The following is a 20,836-nucleotide window of genomic DNA, read 5'->3' on the forward strand; positions in this document are numbered from 1 at the left end:
ACACTCTTGATTTCTGACTAAATAAAAGCTGTTGCAATGATATTTCCATGCTGAACTGAGTTGTTCTGGCTCAAATATGAAGGCAAACCCACTTTCCTTTCAGTATTTTGCTGCATTTGGCAGAAATTAGCTTATTCGGCAGAAACAAGCATATTTGCTCATTCGGCCTGAAAATGCTTTTAAGCGCATCAAAACTTACACTCTTGATTTCTGGCTAAATAAAAGCTGTTGCAATGATATTTCCATGCTGAACTGAGTTGTTCTGGCTCAAATATGAAGGCAAACCCACTTTCCTTTCAGTATTCTGCTGCATTTGGCAGAAACAAGCATATTTGCTCATTCAGCTTGAAAATGCTTTTAACCTCATAAAAACTTACACTCTTGATTTCTGGCTAAATAAAAGCTTTTGCAATGATATTTCCATGCTGAACTGAGTTGTTCTGGCTCAAATATGAAGGCAAACGCACTTTCCTTTCAGTATTTTGCTGCATTTGGCAGAAATTAGCTTATTCGGCAGAAACAAGCATATTTGCTCATTCGGCCTGAAAATGCTTTTAAGCGCATAAAAACTTACACTCTTGATTTCTAGCTAAATAAAAGCTGTTGCAATGATATTTCCATGCTGAACTGAGTTGTTCTGGCTCAAATATGAAGGCAAACCCACTTTCCTTTCAGTATTTTGCTGCATTTTGCAGAAATCCGCTCATTCGGCCTGAAAATGCTTTTAAGCGCATCAAAACTTACACTCTTGATTTCTGGCTAAATAAAAGCTGTTGCAATGATATTTCCATGCTGAACTGAGTTGTTCTGGGTCAAATATGAAGGCAAACCCACTTTCCTTTCAGTATTTTGCTGTATTTGGCAGAAATCAGCTCATTCGGCCTGAAAATGCTTTTAAGCGCAAAAAAACTTACACTCTTGATTTCTGGCTAAATAAAAGCTGTTGCAATGATACTTCCATGCTAAACTGAGTTGTTCTGGGTCAAATATGAAGGCAAACCCACTTTCCGTTCAGTATTTTGCTGCATTTGGCAGAAACAACCATATTTGCTAATTCGGCCTGAAAATGCTTTTAAACGCATCAAAACTTACAGTCTTGATTTCTGGCTAAATAAAAGCTGTTGCAATGATATTTCCATGCTGAACTGAGTTGTTCTGGGTCAAATATGAAGGCAAACCCACTTTCCTTTCAGTATTTTGCTGCATTTGGCAGAAACAAGCATATTTGCTCATTCGGCCTGAAAATGCTTTTAAGCGCATAAAAACTTACACTCTTGATTTCTGGCTAAATAAAAGCTGTTGCAATGATTTTTCCATGCTGAACTGAGTTGTTCTGCCTCAAATATGAAGGCAAACCCACTTTCCTTTCAGTATTTTGCTGCATTTGGCAGAAACAAGCTTATTTGCTCATTCAGCCTGAAAATGCTTTTAAGCTCATAAAAACTTACACTTCTGATTTCTGGCTAAATAAAAGCTGTTGCAATGATATTTCCATGCTGAACTGAGTTGTTCTGGCTCAAATATGAAGGCAAACCCACTTTCCTTTCAGTATTTTGCTGCATTTGGCAGAAATCAGCTCATTCGGCCTGTAAATGCTTTTAAGCGCATAAAAACTTACACTCTTGATTTCTGGCTAAATAAAAGCTGTTGCAATGATATTTCCATGCTGAACTCAGTTGTTCTGGCTCAAATATGAAGGCAAACCCACTTTCCTTTCATTATTTTGCTGCTTTTGGCAGAAACAAGCATATTTGCTCATTCAGCCTGAAAATGCTTTTAAGCGCATCAAAACTTACACTCTTGATTTCTGGCTAAATAATAGCTGTTGCAATGATATTTCCATGCTGAACTGAGTTGTTCTGCCTCAAATATGAAGGCAAACCCACTTTCCTTTCAGTATTTTGCTGCATTTGGCAGAAATTAGCTTATTCGGCAGAAACAAGCATATTTGCTCATTCGGCCTGAAAATGCTTTTAAGCGCATAAAAACTTACACTCTTGATTTCTGGCTAAATAAAAGCTGTTGCAATGATATTTCCAAACTGAACTGAGTTGTTCTGGCTCAAATATGAAGGCAAACCCACTTTCCTTTCAGTATTTTGCTGCATTTGGCAGAAATCAGCTCATTCGGCCTGAAAATGCTTTTAGGCGCATCAAAACTTACACTCTTGATTTCTGGCTAAATAAAAGCTTTTGCAATGATATTTCCATGCTGAACTGAGTTGTTCTGGCTCAAATATGAAGGCAAACCCACTTTCCTTTCAGTATTTTGCTGCATTTGGCAGAAACAAACATATTTGCTCATTCGGCCTGAAAATGCTTTTAAGCGCATAAAAACTTACAGTCTTGATTTCTGGCTGAATAAAAGCTGTTGCAATGATATTTCCATGCTGAACTGAGTTGTTCTGGCTCAAATATGAAGGCAAACCCACTTTCCTTTCAGTATTTTGCTGCATTTGGCAGAAATCAGCTCATTCGGCCTGTAAATGCTTTTAAGCGCATAAAAACTTACACTCTTGATTTCTGGCTAAATAAAAGCTGTTGCAATGATATTTCCATGCTGAACTCAGTTGTTCTGGCTCAAATATGAAGGCAAACCCACTTTCCTTTCAGTATTTTGCTGCATTTGGCAGAAACAAGCATATTTGTTCATTCGGCCTGAAAATGCTTTTAAGCGCATAAAAACTTACACTCTTGATTTCTGGCTAAATAATAGCTGTTGCAATGATATTTCCATGCTGAACTGAGTTGTTCTGCCTCAAATATGAAGGCAAACCCACTTTCCTTTCAGTATTTTGCTGCATTTGGCAGAAATCAGCTCATTCGGCCTGTAAATGCTTTTAAGCGCATAAGAACTTACACTCTTGATTTCTGGCTAAATAAAAGCTGTTGCAATGATATTTCCATGCTGAACTCAGTTGTTCTGGCTCAAATATGAAGGCAAACCCACTTTCCTTTTAGTATTTTGCTGCATTTGGCAGAAACAAGCTTATTTGTTCATTCGGCCTGAAAATGCTTTTAAGCCCATAAAAACTTACACTCTTGATTTCTGGCTAAATAAAAGCTGTTAAAATGATATTTCCATGCTGAACTGAGTTGTTCTGGCTCAAATATGAAGGCAAACCCACTTTCCTTTCAGTATTTTGCTGCATTTGGCAGAAACAAGCTTATTTGCTCATTCAGCCTGAAAATGCTTTTAAGCGCATAAAAACTTACACTTCTGATTTCTGGCTAAATAAAAGCTGTTGCAATGATATTTCCATGCTGAACTGAGTTGTTCTGGCTCAAATATGAAGGCAAACCCACTTTCCTTTCAGTATTTTTCTGCATTTGGCAGAAATTAGCTTATTCGGCAGAAACAAGCATATTTGCTCATTCGGCCTGAAAATGCTTTTAACAGCATCAAAACTTACACTCTTGATTTCTGACTAAATAAAAGCTGTTGCAATTATATTTCCATGCTGAACTGAGTTGTTCTGGGTCAAATATGAAGGCAAACCCACTTTCCTTTCAGTATTTTGCTGCATTTGGCAGAAATCAGCTCATTCGGCCTGAAAATGCTTTTAAGCGCATCAAAACTTACACTCTTGATTTCTGACTAAATAAAAGCTGTTGCAATGATATTTCCATGCTGAACTGAGTTGTTCTGGCTCAAATATGAAGGCAAACCCACTTTCCTTTCAGTATTTTGCTGCATTTGGCAGAAATCAGCTCATTCGGCCTGAAAATGCTTTTAAGCGCATAAAAACTTACACTCTTGATATCTGGCTAAATAAAAGCTGTTGCAATGATATTTCCATGCTGAACTGAGTTGTTCTGGGTCAAATATGAAGGCAAACCCACTTTCCTTTCAGTATTTTGCTGCATTTGGCAGAAACAAGCATATTTGCTCATTCGGCCTGAAAATGCTTTTAAGCGCATAAAAACTTACACTCTTGATTTCTGGCTAAATAAAAGCTGTTGCAATGATATTTCCATGCTGAACTGAGTTGTTCTGGCTCAAATATGAAGGCAAACCCACTTTCCTTTCAGTATTTTGCTGCATTTGGCAGAAACAAGCATATTTGCTCATTCGGCCTGAAAATGCTTTTAAGCGCATAAAAACTTACACTCTTGATTTCTGGCTAAATAAAAGCTGTTGCAATGATATTTCCATGCTGAACTGTGTTGTTCTGGCTCAAATATGAAGGCAAACCCACTTTCCTTTCAGTATTTTTGAGAGATAATGACTTACACTCATACTTCAGGTCTCAAAATTGAGGAAGAAAACTTACACAAGAAGTCACACTGCCACCCAAAAGTACACAAAGCCAGTTCATATACAACTTTTCATCTCATGACAGATGATAATGTGAAACTGCTAGCAAAATGTAAAATAAAATTGGCAGAAACAACCATATTTGCTCATTCGGCCTGAAAATGCTTTCAGGTGCATAAAATCTTACACTCTCTTATACTCAGGGAAAGTGGGTTTGCCCTCATATTTGACCCAGAACAACTCAGTTCAGCATTGAAACATCATTGCAACAGCATTTATTTAGCCACAGTTCATCAGTGTAAGTCTAGGACAATATAATGCGCTTACTAGAAGTTTTAAGCACAATGTAGCTGATTTTAACGATATGCTTATTTCTGAAAATTGCAGATAAATACTGAAGGGAAAGTGTGTTTGCCTTCATATTTGTCCCAAAGCATCTCAGTTTAACATGGAAATATCATTGCAACAGGTTTTATTTAGCCACAGTTCATCTGTAAGCTATTATGTGCTTAAAAGCAGTTTCAGGCCAAATGGAGCTAATTTTGAAGATATGCTTGTGTCTGACAATTGCACCAAAATACTGTTATAAAAACTCTTTGCTAAATATGAAGATATCTGGCCCAAAGCAACTCAGTTCAGCTTGGAAATATCATTGCAACAGCTTTTACTTAGCGACACTTCATCAGTGTAAGTTATAATGTGATTGTAAAGCAGTTTCAGGCCGAATGGAGCTGATTTTTAAGATATGCTTGTTTTTGACAATTGCACCAAATTACTGAAAGGAAAGTGTCTTTTCCCTAATATTTGGCCCAGAGCCACTCAGTTCAGCATGGAAATATCATTGCAACAACTTTTATTTAGCCACATTTCATCGGTGTAAGTCTAGTACAATATATTGCGCTAAATAGCAGTTTCTTCTTTTCACAGTCTAAGGCTCAAAGTACTGCTTGATGACAGAGTAGTATGACCAGATCTCTCAAGATACTGTTCGTTGAGAACGTATCGCCCTGTCACCTAGTTTGCCCTTAAGTCTATGATCATTATGCTAGGTACCGTAGAGACCATTGGCTCGAGAGAGAGAGGTATAATGGAATTTCTGCTCGTAAGGAGAAGAGGTTCTTGAGTGATGGCATATTCAGGGCTGGTCTCTCTTTGACACTAACATGCCTAGTCCCAGCCAATCTGGCGGCAGAGTGCAATAGGAGCTTCTGATGAGGTCACTTTGAAGGCGTCTAAATGTGAGACACAAAACAAATTGTCAGGGTTTTGGTTAAGGGAGGACCCAAGTGAAGAGACTGTGAGAGGGATTGCAAATAACGAGGGGCTTTATTGACAGATGTAAATCATTTACAGAAGTCGCTCCTAACAGGAGGGTACTAGGAACCGGATACAGAACAAAGAAAACTCAGACTAACCAAAGGGACCAGAACGTGAGGGGGATGAACTTAATAGATAGTAAGATGGTTACTTAGGACAACAGGCTCAGGAAACAATAAGACTCGGATAAACATAAAAACTAATAACAGGTAAGTACACGGAGAGGAACTAAGGAAAACTGATAATCAGAGGGTAACCAGATAAATAAGGCACAGACAAACAAGGATCTGGCAGGGGAGCGAAGGGAAGACTGAACTTAAATAGAGAGGGGAACAGGCGCAAACAATGAGGGACAACGAGGGCAAAGCTGGGGAAAAGAACCAAGGCCACCAAGGAAGTAGGGAGAAGGGCCACAAAATAAAAGTCCACAGACAGGAAGTGCAGAGACATCCTGACACAAATGCTATAAAAGAGAACTCCCATTGGCGCAAACACGTTTTCTTTTTTCCAAAAGTGAGTTAACAACAGTTTTAAAAATGTGTCATTTGAATTCTTTTTAAAATGCATTATTTTAATTCATTTTACAGTTTTGTTGTGTGCATGTCTTCTTGTGCTTATGAACACTTATTGATATGTAAGACCTTTAGTAAATGTTAAATGGTCTGCATTTATATAGCGCTTTTCTACCTATTGGCGCTCAAATCGCTTTACACTGCTTATTATTCACCCCTTCACACTCCCACCGATGGGGGAGCTGCTATGCAGCTGGCCAACACTCACCGGGAGCAACTAAGTTAGGGTTTAGAGTCTTGCTAAAGGACACTTTGACATGTGACCGGAGGAGCCGGGGATTGAACCAACAGCTGCGAGATTGGTGGACAACTGCTCTACCTTCCTGCATCACAGTCGCCCCAAAGCATGTGAATGCTTTTTTTTTTTTTTTTTTTTTTTTGGCAACTGTAACAAATTTAGTCCTGGTATATGCATGCTGGTAATTTGTGATTTCATACCAGGGATCAATAAAGTCTGATAAATATTCTGTATTTCTTTTCATTAATCTGAATCTGAAAAGGATCTAGCAATGTTTTTCAAATATATGCAGTGGAATAAAAATAAGATATTTGTCTCTGCAATGTATTGATTCATAGTTATATAAAGTAGCAGAAAATGTAAATGTTTAAATAAATTAACTAAGTAAATGTTTACACCACTGGTTCTGACCGGTCGATCAAGCAGTCATCCTGACCCGTTGGCAGTGCATTAACCAGCAGGTGGTGGTAATGTTGTTGTGGATCGGTGTACATGTGTTTCCTTGCGGAACCATAGCCATTTGCTGCAGTTGTGCATGCCGGACGGGTTACGAAGGTGGACAAATTTTATATTCAGGGACAGACGAGAGATGTTCTCTGCTGCTGTTATTGATGTTGTAAGTTCTGTTGTTTATTTTCTTTCATTTGTAGTAGCTGCAGTGCTGAAAGGGTTTTAAAGATGATAGCTCACAGTGAGAGAGGTTAATGGCTCATTTTCAGACTGGAGACAGTACCTCAACACTACCGTGGATGAAACGTTGTAACGATAGTTTTCAGTCCAAGATTCAAACGAGGTCAATCGAGTTTTACTTAAGCTCTATTAATACGTTTAACATCCCGCTTTATAGAAGCTTCAGTTCTGAAGAATGATAGCCCTTATTTCATATTGATCAATATAGATATGTACGTTTTACAACATAGTAATAGTGCAAAGTATGTTTGTTTATGCAGATAACTTTCTTTAGTTAAATTACTGACTTTCTAACTGGCTTTACGATAACATGGATGAAGCAGTTGTCAGTACATCAAGTGGTTAAAACCAGGTTCACCAGTCCTTTCTGCTGCAATGTAGTAACTTATCTTGTTTGTAATAATTACCAGAAAACCTTCCTGTGTAGTCACAGCTTCATCTTAATCGTATTGTTACTGCAGCACTGCAACATTTGGTCTTAAAGTTCTTTTTTGTGTGGGAGCAAGTACTTGTTTTGCTTGAGTATTGAGCTTGTTTACACCTCTGGGTTTAAATACTGTAAGTCGGCCTAAACCACTAGTATCAAACCAATAGTTTGACATCTCTGGGTTAACAGTTGACTACAGTGTACAAGTATAAATATTGTACACAATATTCTAGCCTCTGTACAGATTCAACACTGAAGCTTTACTCTCTTGTTAAATGAAAATATCCCATGAACAAAGCAGTATGTCTGTTTGAGAAGGATTTGAAGGATTTGAGGAATTTACATGTAAAAATGTTGCATGAGGGCCAGTACCCCTGGTTTGTAGCATTAATTTAATTTTTTATAAATCAGACTTCAGGATTTGATAATGTGTCAATGTCTATCTGTGTGCTCTGTCTCCCCAGGTAGTGAAACATGTGACTGGGGTATGTTACTATTCTAAGGCCATGTAAGATCAGCCATGGACCAGATCACTTTTCATCATGACACTGTGCTGTCAGATGTTCACATGCTCCTCCCCAATGCATGCCACCTCATGACTTATCTCAACAGAGTTGGGCAGCCTGGTGTGTGATTACATAGTTTATTTTAGGCCGTGTACTAACTGTTGTATGTGGTAGATGTGTAGGCCTTGTGTTCATACAGTGGCTTCAGAAAGTAGTCACATCTATTAAATTTTGGCATATTTTACTCTCATAATTTATTTTAAAATTGAACAATTGAAATTGTCCTTAACAATGAACACACTGCAATCCATAACCATAAAGTGAAAACATTTATAAAACTTTTGCAAAATTCTAAATAAATAAAATTTGCCATCCCCCCCAAAACATTTTTGGGAGATTTTACTTTTTGATTGGTTGGTTTCACATAAAAAATATTTTCACCTTCTCTCTATTTGGTATAGAGTGTAGTTTTCTTTAGCTTTCTTTTTATGTAAAATATTACAACACTGTAAAATGTGCAAACGGAAATTCTTTATGAAACTATTGTACATTCATTTAGTCATGAACTTTAGTCAGGCAAATTTTAACACTGAAGCCAAATAGAGGAATGACTAATGGGGGGTAACTTGATTAATCTAACCTCATGTATCTTCCAATATACCCATGTGAGTGATTCCAGATGTATTGTTTTTCACAGGGAATATTATTTAACTTTTAATTATCTAAGAAAGTGATTAGAGTAAAGTATTACCACAGGCTACTGCTACTAGAAAGAAATAATAAAGTCAGTGTGTGCTACGTGTGCTAAATGATTTGTATGGAGTATTCTAACTTTACTATATTAATTCTTCCAGTCTTCATCTCCAAATTCAAGATCTTGTCAAGTGCTGAAAGGCTTGACAACAGTGAGCCAAACGAAGACAGGGGGCAAGACACAAATGCCACACAAGGAGAAGTTAAAAAGGAAGTTGGTGCAGTAAATGTGGACACATTATTGGATGAGGATGGAGACCTAGACGTCACACATCGGTACGAAAAGCTCTCTGTCAACAGTGAATGCAAGCAGGACTGTCCATGGGAGGAGGTTCTGAAACCAAACTGCAACTATTACTGTACTGCTATTTAGACCCCTTGAGATTTTGTCTACTGTGTTGTAAATCTGTAGAACAAATCAATCTACACATTATAACCCATCTTGACAAATAATAATTTTTATTTCAAAAGAATTTACAATTAAAAACATAAATCGTTTAGAAAAGTATTCAGATCTTTAGGTCAACACTTTATAGAATCCTGGTTGACAATAATTGAGGCTCAAAGGGTGTGTGGGACTTTTTGGGGCAGTCTCTACAGGCTTCTCCCAGAAAATAAAGAATTATTAAAGACTGCAGAAGGCAGAGCTATCCCCCCTGTTCTGATAAGCTTAAAGTCCAGGAGATTTTGCCTTGCCAAGGCTTATCATTTTTTTTCAGACTTTAACAAATTAATATATAAAGAGAGAACAATTAATAATAGAAATATAAAAACAGAAGGAAACCCACAAGAGCATAGGGAGAATATATAAACTCTACACAGCGAGCAGGGTCAAAACCATGGCCACCCAGTTGACCACTGTCCTGCCACTAAAAATAAGAAAAACATTTTAAATGGTGGGAAGATTCAAGTTAATGGCCCATAACTTTAACAAACTGGATATGGACACAACAGCTTTACAGCAACTGGTAATGGCCCCCTTCTGCAGCTCTGTTCTGACTTCCTGATTTAGCCTTTTCATGCAGTTAGAAGCTGTCATTAAATTGAGATTAACATAGACAAAAAATAATAATAATGCATTACTTTTAGAAACATATATTGTACATTAATGGATTTCCTTCACCACTCTTCAGACCAAGGACAATGTCCACAGAGGGCAGTGGCAGAGCCCTGGTCTGTCCCATCATTCTCCAACAGTCCAGCCCTGAACTGGAAGAGGAAGACAATACAGACGATGAAGCTGATAAGTGCTTTAAAGACATTATAAAGATTGGTAAGGATTAGGATCTGTTATTTCATTATTGTGGGTGCAAAAATAAATCTGTGCCTCAAACACAAACTTTCCATAAAGCTACAAGAAATTTAATTGAATGTGTCATAGAAATAATGGGTCTTCCGTCCAACCTTAAATATATCATTTAAAAATACATTCAGTTTCCCAATTAACAAATAATAATAGAAAATTGGAAACATTGAATTTGGTTTTCTAAAGCTACAGATGTGGATGAAATTGTTACAGACAGTAAGCAAACACACCTTGCAAGATGGTAGATGTCAGGCAATAATAGAAAGCTGTTTCTAATATGGTGATCTAGGCAGATTAGGCACTATTGTCCACTTTCTAATAAACTTACTCAAGAAAGACACTATGAGCTATTGGCATTATAGTTTCTACCACATAAAATGAGGTTGGTGCAAAGATTTGCATCCCTATATGTTAAGTTGGCAAAAAGTTTTATTTTTTCTATTTTCCAGTTTGATACTTAAATTTACATTTAGTCATTTAGCAGAGCATTTTATCCAAAAGGACTTACAAGTGAGGTACAAGGCAAGTAAAAATCTAAGTCAAAGCAAAGTCTTACCAGAAAAGTGTTTACATTTCATTAGATGCAAGTGCAAGAAAAAGCAGAAACGAAGTTTTTTTAAAAGAAATAGATTTGAGTGCACAGGAATATACCAAAAAGTTAAGTTTTCAGAAGTTTGTTTCATATTGGGAATTAGTTAGCTGAGCGTGCCGAGTTTGGTAGCACATTCCACCATCATGGGATCACAAGAGTTTTGCTTGATGTCGTCTGTGTGGTGCTGGGACCACCAGACATCATTTATTGGCAATGCACATTTGCAGTTCTAGCTATGCAAAATTAGCTAGTAAAACTGTTTCTTCATCTGAAATTAAAATGTAAAAGTCTGTTGTTAGTTTTAAGGTTTTTTAAGCATACTATACACTTCATGCTATACAATAAACTGTAGTAAATAAAAGAGTGGTGGCTCATGCAAGAATCTATTTACAGAGCATACTATGGCTACACCCCTGGAGGATGTGGGCAAACAGGTCAGTAAAATGTGATCAGCGCAAATTTTTCTTGTCTGATGCTCCCCCCCCTCACCCAAGAAACTAAGACATTGTGTCTTTGCTTTTAAGGTGTGGCGAGGGGCCCTCCTCTTAGCTGACTTCATCCTCTCTGAGCAGCTCATGTTCAGAGGAGCTACAGTCCTAGAACTGGGAGCAGGGACAGGCTTAACTAGCATCATCATGGCAACCATAGCCAAAATGGTGTACTGCACAGGTAGAATAGCATGAAGCATGGCTGCTTTTATTTAAGCGAAAGATATGAGAACTTTCACCACTGTTGATCACAAAGTCAAGAAAGTTCTTCCATGCTTATTCATAGAAATCTGTTTTGCTTTACCTTTTAATTAACACGTCGAGACACAGTATACAGTGAAGAACCCTGAGCAGTTGCCTCTTAGATTGGCTCTGCTGTTGCACACACTAGCACTTCCTTTCCAAGATCATAATGTTGTGATGCCATCATAAATCTGTGGGACCCCATCATAAGCAATACCATTGTCTAGCCCTATTTAACCCTATTTATAAATGGGATATTTATATGTATACAATGATAATAACTTTGCTCCTTGTTCAGCTCTTTGGTACTTGCTCTGCTTTATTTTGATTGTCTGTGTGTAGCTTACTGCTTCTTATTCTTGGTGATGTGTGTAAATACAATCATGTATCTGCAAACATTTATAAAGTTAATATATTTTGATGTAAATATTTATAGATGTATAAATTAATATAAAATAATTTTTTGATTGTGAGTCTATTGTATTCCAATTAGCCTTTCTCAAAGGGAGTTGACTGTATCTAAAATTCTATATTGTACTTAATATTGTACTCTAGTTGAGCTCATGTAGAAATTTCAGTCTCTGTTTTCATGGCTGAAAATCCAAAATGTATTTTACAGATGTGGGAGAAGACCTTCTCAGCATGTGCAGGAGAAATGTGGCATTAAATAGACATATGATGGAACCTGGGGGTGAGCTGTTTCTTCTACATTTACATCTACATTTACATTTAATCATTTAGCAGACGCTTTTATTCAAAGCAACTTACACGTGAGGTACAAGGCAAGCAAATATCAAATTCAAGGAGGAAACATTGAAGTAAAGTCCTGTCAGAATAAGTGTTTCTGTTTCATGAGATGCTAGTCCAAGAAAGCGCATAAAGGAAGTAGTTTTTTTGACCAGCACCTGCACAATGGGTTGGGTTGTATATGAGGTAGAGTATTATCTTTTTAATGTTCCCCTCCCCAGTTACTGGGCACTGTTGGCTACACATGAAAATATCTCATGTTTTTCATCCACTAGGGATAAACAGTTGTTAGTGACAAATTCAACTCCTATTTGTTTTAAAAAAAAAAAGAAATTCCCAATAGCAAGATTATACCTGCTGCTAATGGTTTTCTGAAACCTTTATTTTGATTTGGCATTTGCTCTATGTTACATTAATGTAATGCATTCAGTTGCATTATAATTGAGTACCTCTTTATGTATTTGATTTCTAGATTATTTCTCTTCCTATTCAAAATGCATTATTTTGGCAGAACAACTTATACATTTTATTTCATTGATACTTAAAGCTTATGACAGGTTATCTGTTTCAGCACTGTCTTTTTGACCATCAGGTAGTGAGGTTAGAGTGAAACAGTTGGATTGGCTCCGACACGACTTTTGCACAGGTAACTAACACACAGTCACTTATTTTTCTTTGGCAAACACAAAAGTACATTGAAACAACGTGTGGTCTTACAGTCAGTCCTCCTTCACAAGGTAATAATTTTTAGTTTGAATACAATACAAATTTTATTTGTAGTTTGGGTGTGCAACACACTGGTATACATTATAAAAAAGCAACCACATTCTAACCCTATTTGTATTTGTCTGACCTTTATAGATGCTGATATGGAATTTAGCTGGAAAGAAGAGGAAATAGCAGATATATATGACAACACAAGCTTCATCATTGCTGCTGATGGTAGGCTGTTGAATTGATTAACATACAACTATGTTCACTCTTCTTAAATATACCATCCATTTTCAGAAGGTAACCGAACCTGCATAGAACTAAAACTATGATAGATGAAGAATGCAAATGAAATATGGCACTTTGATTCACTAATTCATTGGGGCCTGCCTCGTTACAAACCCAGTTCAACAAGACTTGGCTTGCTGGGCCATATCAATAAAGAGAATGCACTGATTTGCATTGACTTGAATGTCAATGACAACATATCAATTATTAAAACTGAGAAATTAGAAATGTGTTTTTGCTCATTTTAAATTTGAATAGAAACTGGGCAAAAGACTGTGCTCTGACATTTAGTGTTTTTTTTGTCTTCACTCTAAACAAAATGTTAAGATGCTACATTTCAATATGACCTGGGGTATGTTTGAGGCCCTAGTCATTAATTAATATTTGTGGCAGCAATGAAGCACAGTCCATTATTGCACTCATATAAATACTATAGGTATGACTTATTTAGATGATATCTCCAAGCCAGGTCGTGATTTTTTTATGTATTTTTTTGTGCAAACATCCACAGAACATATTACTTGAATAACACTGCATCCTTAGACCACCATAATTATTGCAGCAGAACAGCTCCTACATTGTTGCAACTGCATTGCAGCTGGCATGTTTATAATACCTTTAGAGTTATTTTTTTGCAAAAAGAAAAAGTAAAACATGCTCTGAATTTAACAACTGCTAAAACCACAAATGGTAGAGAAGTATATTTTTTTAATATATTTTTAAATTATTAATATATTAATTGAAATATCAGAAGAATCCTGTTAGATGATATGACTGATAATCTGAAGTCTACTCACTGTAACCTTTTACAGCAGCAGTAGCAGCAGTTTGGTTTTAAGAATCTTAAAACCAAACAATGCACATGTGCAGACAGACAAACAAGCACAATAATTGTTTCTTTGTCAACAGTTTGCTATGATGATGATCTGACAGATGGCTTTTTCCGAACACTGTACCAACTCTGCAGTAACTTTACTCACACCTGCACAATCTTCATCTCTATAGAGAAAAGGTAAGGACTTGCATTTTATTCTTTGTCAAATTATGTTTATTTCAGTGGTTGCTAATACATATTTTTATTATACAGCAGCAAAAATTATATTTTGTCTGCAGTGTATGTAGTATTCACTGGGGCCAGGTGACATGTTACCCAGTCATGTGAGAAATCTTTAAAATCATGCATAATCTTTCTAAATGTGTGTGCGAAGAGAAATATTTATCAAAAAAAGTGCAACACAGCTTTAGGCAATAAGCAGTTAGAAATCTCACGTCCCTAAATCTCATCTACTTATGAATATAAAGGCTGATTTAAAGTAAAACACCTAAATAAAATAAATAAAATATCCATATAAGTCACAATGACACTGTAATAGTTTATAATGAAGCCAACTTATTACAATTCAGTGTTGACAGTTTTGCCACATCCAGACACTGGCGCACTACTAGCCAAACAACATGAAGAAGAGGCATCAAGCCAACTTTTATTTGGAATGAATTATAGTACACACTATAGTTATGACCAATTGACATACACCTGAAGATAATAATACATTTGAAAAATACATTCTTGCAGTTACTGCATTTACATTTACTGTCATTTAGCGAATGCTTTTATTCAAAGCGACTTACACACCAGGTACAATGCAAGCAAAAAATCTAAGTCAAGGAGAAAAACATCAAAGCAAAGTCCTATAAGAAAAGTGTTTACATTTCATAAGATGCAAGTGAAAGGAAGTTTGTTTTTTGTTTTGTTTTTTGTTTTTTTGTTTTTAATAGATTTAAGTGCATATGAAGATGCGGAAGAGTTCTGTTTTCCGGAGTTTTTTGAATATTGGGAGTGAGTTTGCTGAGTGTGCAGTCGAAGAAGGAGAGGAGGAAGGTGTGTTTGTAGGCAGAGAGAGAAGAGGAAAGCTAAGAATGTAGAACTGACAGTAGGGACTTTGAATGTTGGGACTATGTTGGGACATGGAAGGCTAGAGAGTTGGTTGACATGATACAGAGAAGGAAGGTGGATATACTGTGTGTCCAGGAGACCAGATGGAAAGGTAGCAAGGCTAGAAGCTTAGAAGCAGGGTTCAAGTTGTTCTACATGGGTCAGATAGGAAGAGAAATGGAGTAGGAGTTATCCTGAATGAGGAGTTTGTGAAGAACTTTCTTGAGGTGAAAAGAGTATCAGACAGATTGATCGGTCTGAAGCTGGAAACTGAAGGCGCGATGTTCAATGTTGTTAGTGGTTATGCCCCACAGGTAGGATGTGAGTTAGAAGAGAAGGAGAAATTATGGAGTGAGTTAGATGAAGTGATGCAGAGCATCTCCAGAGGTGAGAGAGTGGTGATTGTTGCAGATTTCAATAGGCATGTAGGTGAAGGGAACAGGGGTGATGAGAATGTGATGGGCAGATTTGGTCTTCAGGACAGGAACACAGGTGGTAGACTTTACAAAGAGGATGTATAAATGGCTGTAGTGAACACTTTCTTCCAGAAGAGGCAGGAACTTAGGGTGACATATAAGAGCGGAGGTAGAAGCACTTAGGTGGACGACATCTTGTGTAGACGTTGTAATCTGAAAGAGATCAGTGACTGTAAAGTATTGGTAGGGGAGATTGTAGCCAGACAACACAAGATGGTTGTGTGTAAAATGACTCTGGTGGTGAGGAAGATGAAGAGGACAAAGGCAGAGCAGAGGACGAAGTGTTGGAAGTTGAAAAAAGAAGAATGTTGTCTAGTTTTCAGGAAGGAGCCGAGACAGACTCTGGGTGGTCTGGAGGTGCTTCCAGATGACTGGACCACTACAGCTAATGTGATCAGGGAGACAGGTAGGAGGGTACTCGGTGTGTCATCTGGAAAAAGGAAAGTGGACAAAGAGACTTGGTGCTGGAATGAGGAAGTTCAGGAGTGTATACAGAGAAAGACACTGAGAGGACTGAAGAGAGTAAACCAGAGTACAGGGAGATGCAGCGTAAGGTGAAGGTAGAGGTGGCAAAGACCAAACAAAGAGCATATGAGGACTTGTATGCTAGGTTGGACACTAAAAGGGGAGAGTTGGATTTGTACAGATTGGCGAGACTAAGATAGAGATGGGAAGGATGTGCATCAGGTTAGGGAGATTAAAGATAAGGATGGAAATGTATTGACAGGTGCCATGAGTGTGATGGGAAGATGGAAGGAGAACTTTGAAGAGTTGATGAATGAGGAAAATGAAAGGGAACGAAGAGTAGAAGAGGTGACTGGTGTGAAGCGGGAAGTAGCAAAGATTAGTAAGAATGAAGTGAGGAGGACGTTGAAGAGGATGAAGAGTGAAAAGGCAGTTGGTCCTGATGACAAACCTGTGGAGGTATGGAAGTGTCTAGGAGAGGTGGCAGTAGAGTTTGTGACTTGTTTGTTTAACAAGATCTTGGAGAGTGAGAGGATGCTGAGGACTGGAGGAGAAGTGTACTGGTGCTTATTTTTAAGAACAAGGGAGATGTGCAGAGCTGTGGCAACTACAGAGGAATAAAGCTGATGAGCCAAACAATGAAGTTGTGGGAAAGAGTAGTGGAAGCTCGGCTAAAGGCAGAGGTGAACATTTGTGAGCAGCAATATGGTTTCATGCCTAGAAAGAGTCCAACAGATGCAGTATTTGCTTTGAGGACGCTGATGAAGAGAGAGTGTGGAAAAGAAGTGAAGAGGTGAGTGCAGGCAGGTTGGAACAGGTGGAGAAAAGTGTCAGGTGTGTTGTGTGATAAAAGAGAATCAGCAAGAATGAAAGGAAAGATGTTAAAGACGGTGGTGAGACCAGAGATGTTGTTTCCGTTAGAGACAGTGGCACTGAAGAAAAGACAGGAGGCAGAGTTGGAGGTAGCAGAGCTTAAGATGTTGAGGTTCTATTTGGGAGTGACGAGGATGGACAGGATCAGGAATGAGGACATCAGAGGAACAGCTCATGTTAGATGTGTTGGAGATAAAGTCAGAGAGGACAGATTGAGGTGATTTGGACAAACTGTGAATATATCGGTAGAAGGATGCTGAGGTTGGAGCTGCCAGGCAGGAGGTCTAGAGGAAGAGCAAAGAGGAGGTTTATGGATGTAGTGAGAGAGGACATGAAGTTAGTTGGTGTGAGAGAAGAGGATGCAGAGGACAGAGTTAGATGGAGGCACATGATTCGCTGTGGTGACCGCTGAAAGGGAACAGCTGAAAGGAAAAGAAGAAGATGATGCAGAAGAGTTCTGTTTCCAGCAGTTTCTTGAATATTGGGAGTGAGTTTGCTGAGCGTGCAGATTTTTTTAGCTCGTTCCTCCATCGTGGGATCATTGCGCTGAAGAGTTTTGCTTGGTGTCTTCTGTGTGGTGCTAGGACCACCAGACATTGTTTGTTGGCAGACCGCAGCAGATGGAAATGATTGTAGACCTGAATGAGGGAGTTGAGGTAAGAAGCTGTTGAGGGGATGACCCTGTAGGAAAGAGACAGAGCTTTGAACCTTATGTGTGCAGCTACAGGAAGCCAGTGTAGAGTGGTGTTACAAGAGTCCTTTTTGGCTGAGGCGTGCTGCCACGTTTTGGATAATAATAAAATTCAGTTGTTGGTTCAATCCCCACCTCCTCTGGTCACATGTCTTAGTGTCCTTGAGCAAGACACTGAAACCCAACTTAGTTGCTCCCGGTGAGTGTTGGCCAGCTGCATAGCAGCTTCCCCATCGGTGTATGAGTGTGTGTGATTGTGAGTGTGAATGGGTGAATAAGAAGTAAAGTGCTTTGAGTTTCAATAGGTAGAAAAGTGCTATTTACGTGCAGACCATTTACCATTTACCATAATGTTCAAGGGTTTGATTGTGGATACCAGTAACCCATTTACCAAAACGTTATCAAGATGAGATACAACCAGTACCTGTACAATGAGTTGGGTTGTACTTGTAGAAGTTATTTATAAAAATACAAATGATACAAATGTGAAATAAGGAAAACATACAATAATACAGGCTAGCATTTTGCATTTTAGTCCCAAATGTATCATGCATCATTTACCATTGTAAGTTATCAGAAACATGTTCTTCAGTCATTTTACTGTTCTGTTCTTACAAGGATGAACTTCACTCTGCGACACATGGATGTTTCCTGTGATGCTTACGACCATTTCTGCCACTGTCTGTCCCAGCTCCAGGAGCTGGTGGATGGACGATGCAGTTTCCAAGTGGAACAGCTCCCTTCTAACTTTGAACAGTTTCTTCTGTATGAGCGCATAGAGCAACTGGTAAGTACAACTAACACAAATTAATTTTAATATATATTAGTTAGTTTGGCTGAGTCACCTACCAAAGTAAGATTTGGTCTAAAATAATAAATAATTAAAAGTAAAATAATTAGGACCCAGCAACACAGTCCTCTCTAACAGACTGCTACTACTCACACAGCTTGAAGCAAAAAAAGCTTTATTTCTAAACAAAATTTTCTGCTCCTAAGCTGCTGCTTAGCTAATAATTCACCTTTTCATGCTTTGACTGAATCCAATTAATCAGAATGTGGCTAATGAGAATTCTGGAAACTAAGGATTTTAACATCAATATGTCCCACCACCTAATCCACTACAAGCTGCCTTAGCTTGAAAACACTGTTCTTACTGACGATAGGGATTCAGCTCCACTTTTTACTGCTTTGCATCCTTCTGCTGCACAGATGTTAGTGTTGTCAGTGACAGACTGTCAGTGAAACATGCAAGATGACCAGAAATAACTTATATAATCCAGAGGTTCAGTTTGTCCAAAATGTAACTTTTATATTTTAAAAAAATCACAGTATAGTTTCCAAACATAGTAATTAAAATATTGCATGAAGTAACTAATAAAAATATTACTACTAAAATTACGTAATACATTATATCACATTACTGCACTGATAATAAGATGGAAACAATATTGTCAGTAATAGAAATAGAATATCCACCCTGAGCCTGGTTCTGCTGGAGGTTTCTTCCGTTAAAGGGAGTTTTTCCTCTCCACTGTTGCCTATGGCTTGCTCCAGGGGGAATTGTTGGGTTCTCTTTATACATCTTTATAATCTTGACTTTATTCTGTAAAGTGCCCTGTGATGACTTTGTTGTGAATTGGCACTATATAAATAAAGTTGAATTGAATTGAATATCCATGTCTAGTAAGAATCCTAGAGCTCACATGAAGATCATTGCAGTTGAATTTACTCGTCTCTAAAACTGACACTGTCTGATAGGGCTGAACAATTAATAATTTTTAAATCATTGCAATTTAGCAGAATGCAATTTAAGTGCAACTGCATCGAAAATGGTTTTGGCAGAAGCAAACCTTGATGTCAATGGGCAAGAGACCATACTATAATAATAATTTATAGTAATAAATAATAATAATTTCAGCATTTGAATTCTCCACTTTCTAAACCCCCAAAGCTTAACAGTTAGGATAACTACATGTCCTCTAATCTTCTAAGGCTGTGTCATCAAATGAAGAAGTTCTCAGGGTATTATCTTTCAGTGCAGTTAATCAGAGTTTGGACATCTGCAGTAGCTTTGATTGTTTATATCAAATGTGATTTTTTTTTTCTACTTAGGGCAGTTTAAAACATACCATTTAAGGTTCTTGATGTAGGACTTGAATTACTAACTAAAACAAAACTTTAAAAAAGGTGTTTTAAAAATGTTGATCCAGGTCTTTATATATACATGGAATGATACTAAAAGGCAAAAAAAAAGTTCTGTTAAACATCATAAAATTGTGATGCGCACAGCTTTGTACAACTGAGATGAAACCAAAACATCTGGACTTCCTGACACTAGGTGTAATGTTATTTTGTGCTTCCACTTTTTTTCCCTAAGCGAGGAGTTTTCAAGCTATAGGTCAAAATATAGACTTGGCTGCCCAGTCTTGTACAGTTTAGATGGAGCAGATAAATATTCGATTTTTATTAACTGAATCATCCTTTTCTTCAGGAGCTGTGGAAGCTGACTGCCACTCCAACTTCGTTCTGATTCGGAGCAGTTTTCATCTTGATCTGGACTCGTATCCAACTAGTGTGAACACTGTTCTGCTCACACTGTAGTACAGTCCTATTAGCAGGTTTATAACATGAAAAACTCAATGTAACAATACAGGTTCCTGTGGAGGTAAAATTATAAAGAGACCAGCCTTTTAACAAAAAGCATTTATCAAAAGGTTTTGGAATTTTTTTATTGTTTTTTTATTGATGCATTCTTGTCATGCATTTTTACATGGTCAACTGTAGTTGAAGCCAATTTGAGGTATAGTAATGGTCTCAATGTACCCCCTAATGTTTGTACAGTGTCAGATTAAAATAATATCTAATAAAAAGCTAATTTACTGAGTACATCAATCTGTGTTATAGGCATTTAAAACTGTTTTTTAACCTGAGGAGCTTTGCATAATAATGCAAATTTGATATGTGGTAAACATACAGACATATTAAAACACATTTGACAGGAAAAGTACATTAGTGAATGTTGAAACAAATGCTTTTAGGAATGCATTTTAATGCAGTTCAAACCAAAATAAATCTTTAACATTCTTGTTGGATTATGGTGCTTGTTGGAACCTTCACCTAAGCTCTAAAAAGTACTATTTAATTTATGGTCATTGTGAAACATACAGTACATAATTATGTATTATAAACTTTTATTTAATACATCTACTCACACAAACAAACACCACTCCTAGCAACATTTGAATTAATAAGTGTTCATTTCT

General features: G+C 37.4%; 1 protein-coding gene across 4 annotated transcripts; it reads left to right on the forward strand.

Moving 5' to 3' along the window:
- Positions 1-6,875: 6,875 nt before the first annotated feature.
- Positions 6,876-20,657, forward strand: mettl22 (methyltransferase 22, Kin17 lysine). 4 transcript variants are annotated; one of them, XM_067477930.1, is made up of 12 exons: positions 6,876-7,000; positions 7,966-8,127; positions 8,862-9,036; positions 9,894-10,033; positions 11,052-11,092; positions 11,183-11,327; positions 12,009-12,080; positions 12,729-12,782; positions 12,998-13,078; positions 14,045-14,147; positions 18,192-18,360; positions 20,065-20,657. In XM_067477930.1, exons 2-12 carry the CDS (start codon positions 8,022-8,024, stop codon positions 20,101-20,103), a joined length of 1,125 nt encoding a protein of 374 aa, XP_067334031.1. In that variant the 5' UTR covers positions 6,876-7,000; positions 7,966-8,021; the 3' UTR covers positions 20,104-20,657. The 4 variants fall into 4 exon arrangements, with proteins under 4 accessions (XP_067334031.1, XP_067334035.1, XP_067334034.1 ...); XM_067477934.1 differs by having other exon boundaries at positions 18,265-18,360; XM_067477931.1 differs by having other exon boundaries at positions 6,884-7,000; positions 7,966-7,986; positions 8,882-9,036.
- Positions 20,658-20,836: the final 179 nt, after the last annotated feature.

The sequence above is a fragment of the Channa argus genome, chromosome 15 (genome assembly GCF_033026475.1).
Source record: "Channa argus isolate prfri chromosome 15, Channa argus male v1.0, whole genome shotgun sequence".
Classification (NCBI taxonomy): domain Eukaryota; kingdom Metazoa; phylum Chordata; class Actinopteri; order Anabantiformes; family Channidae; genus Channa; species Channa argus.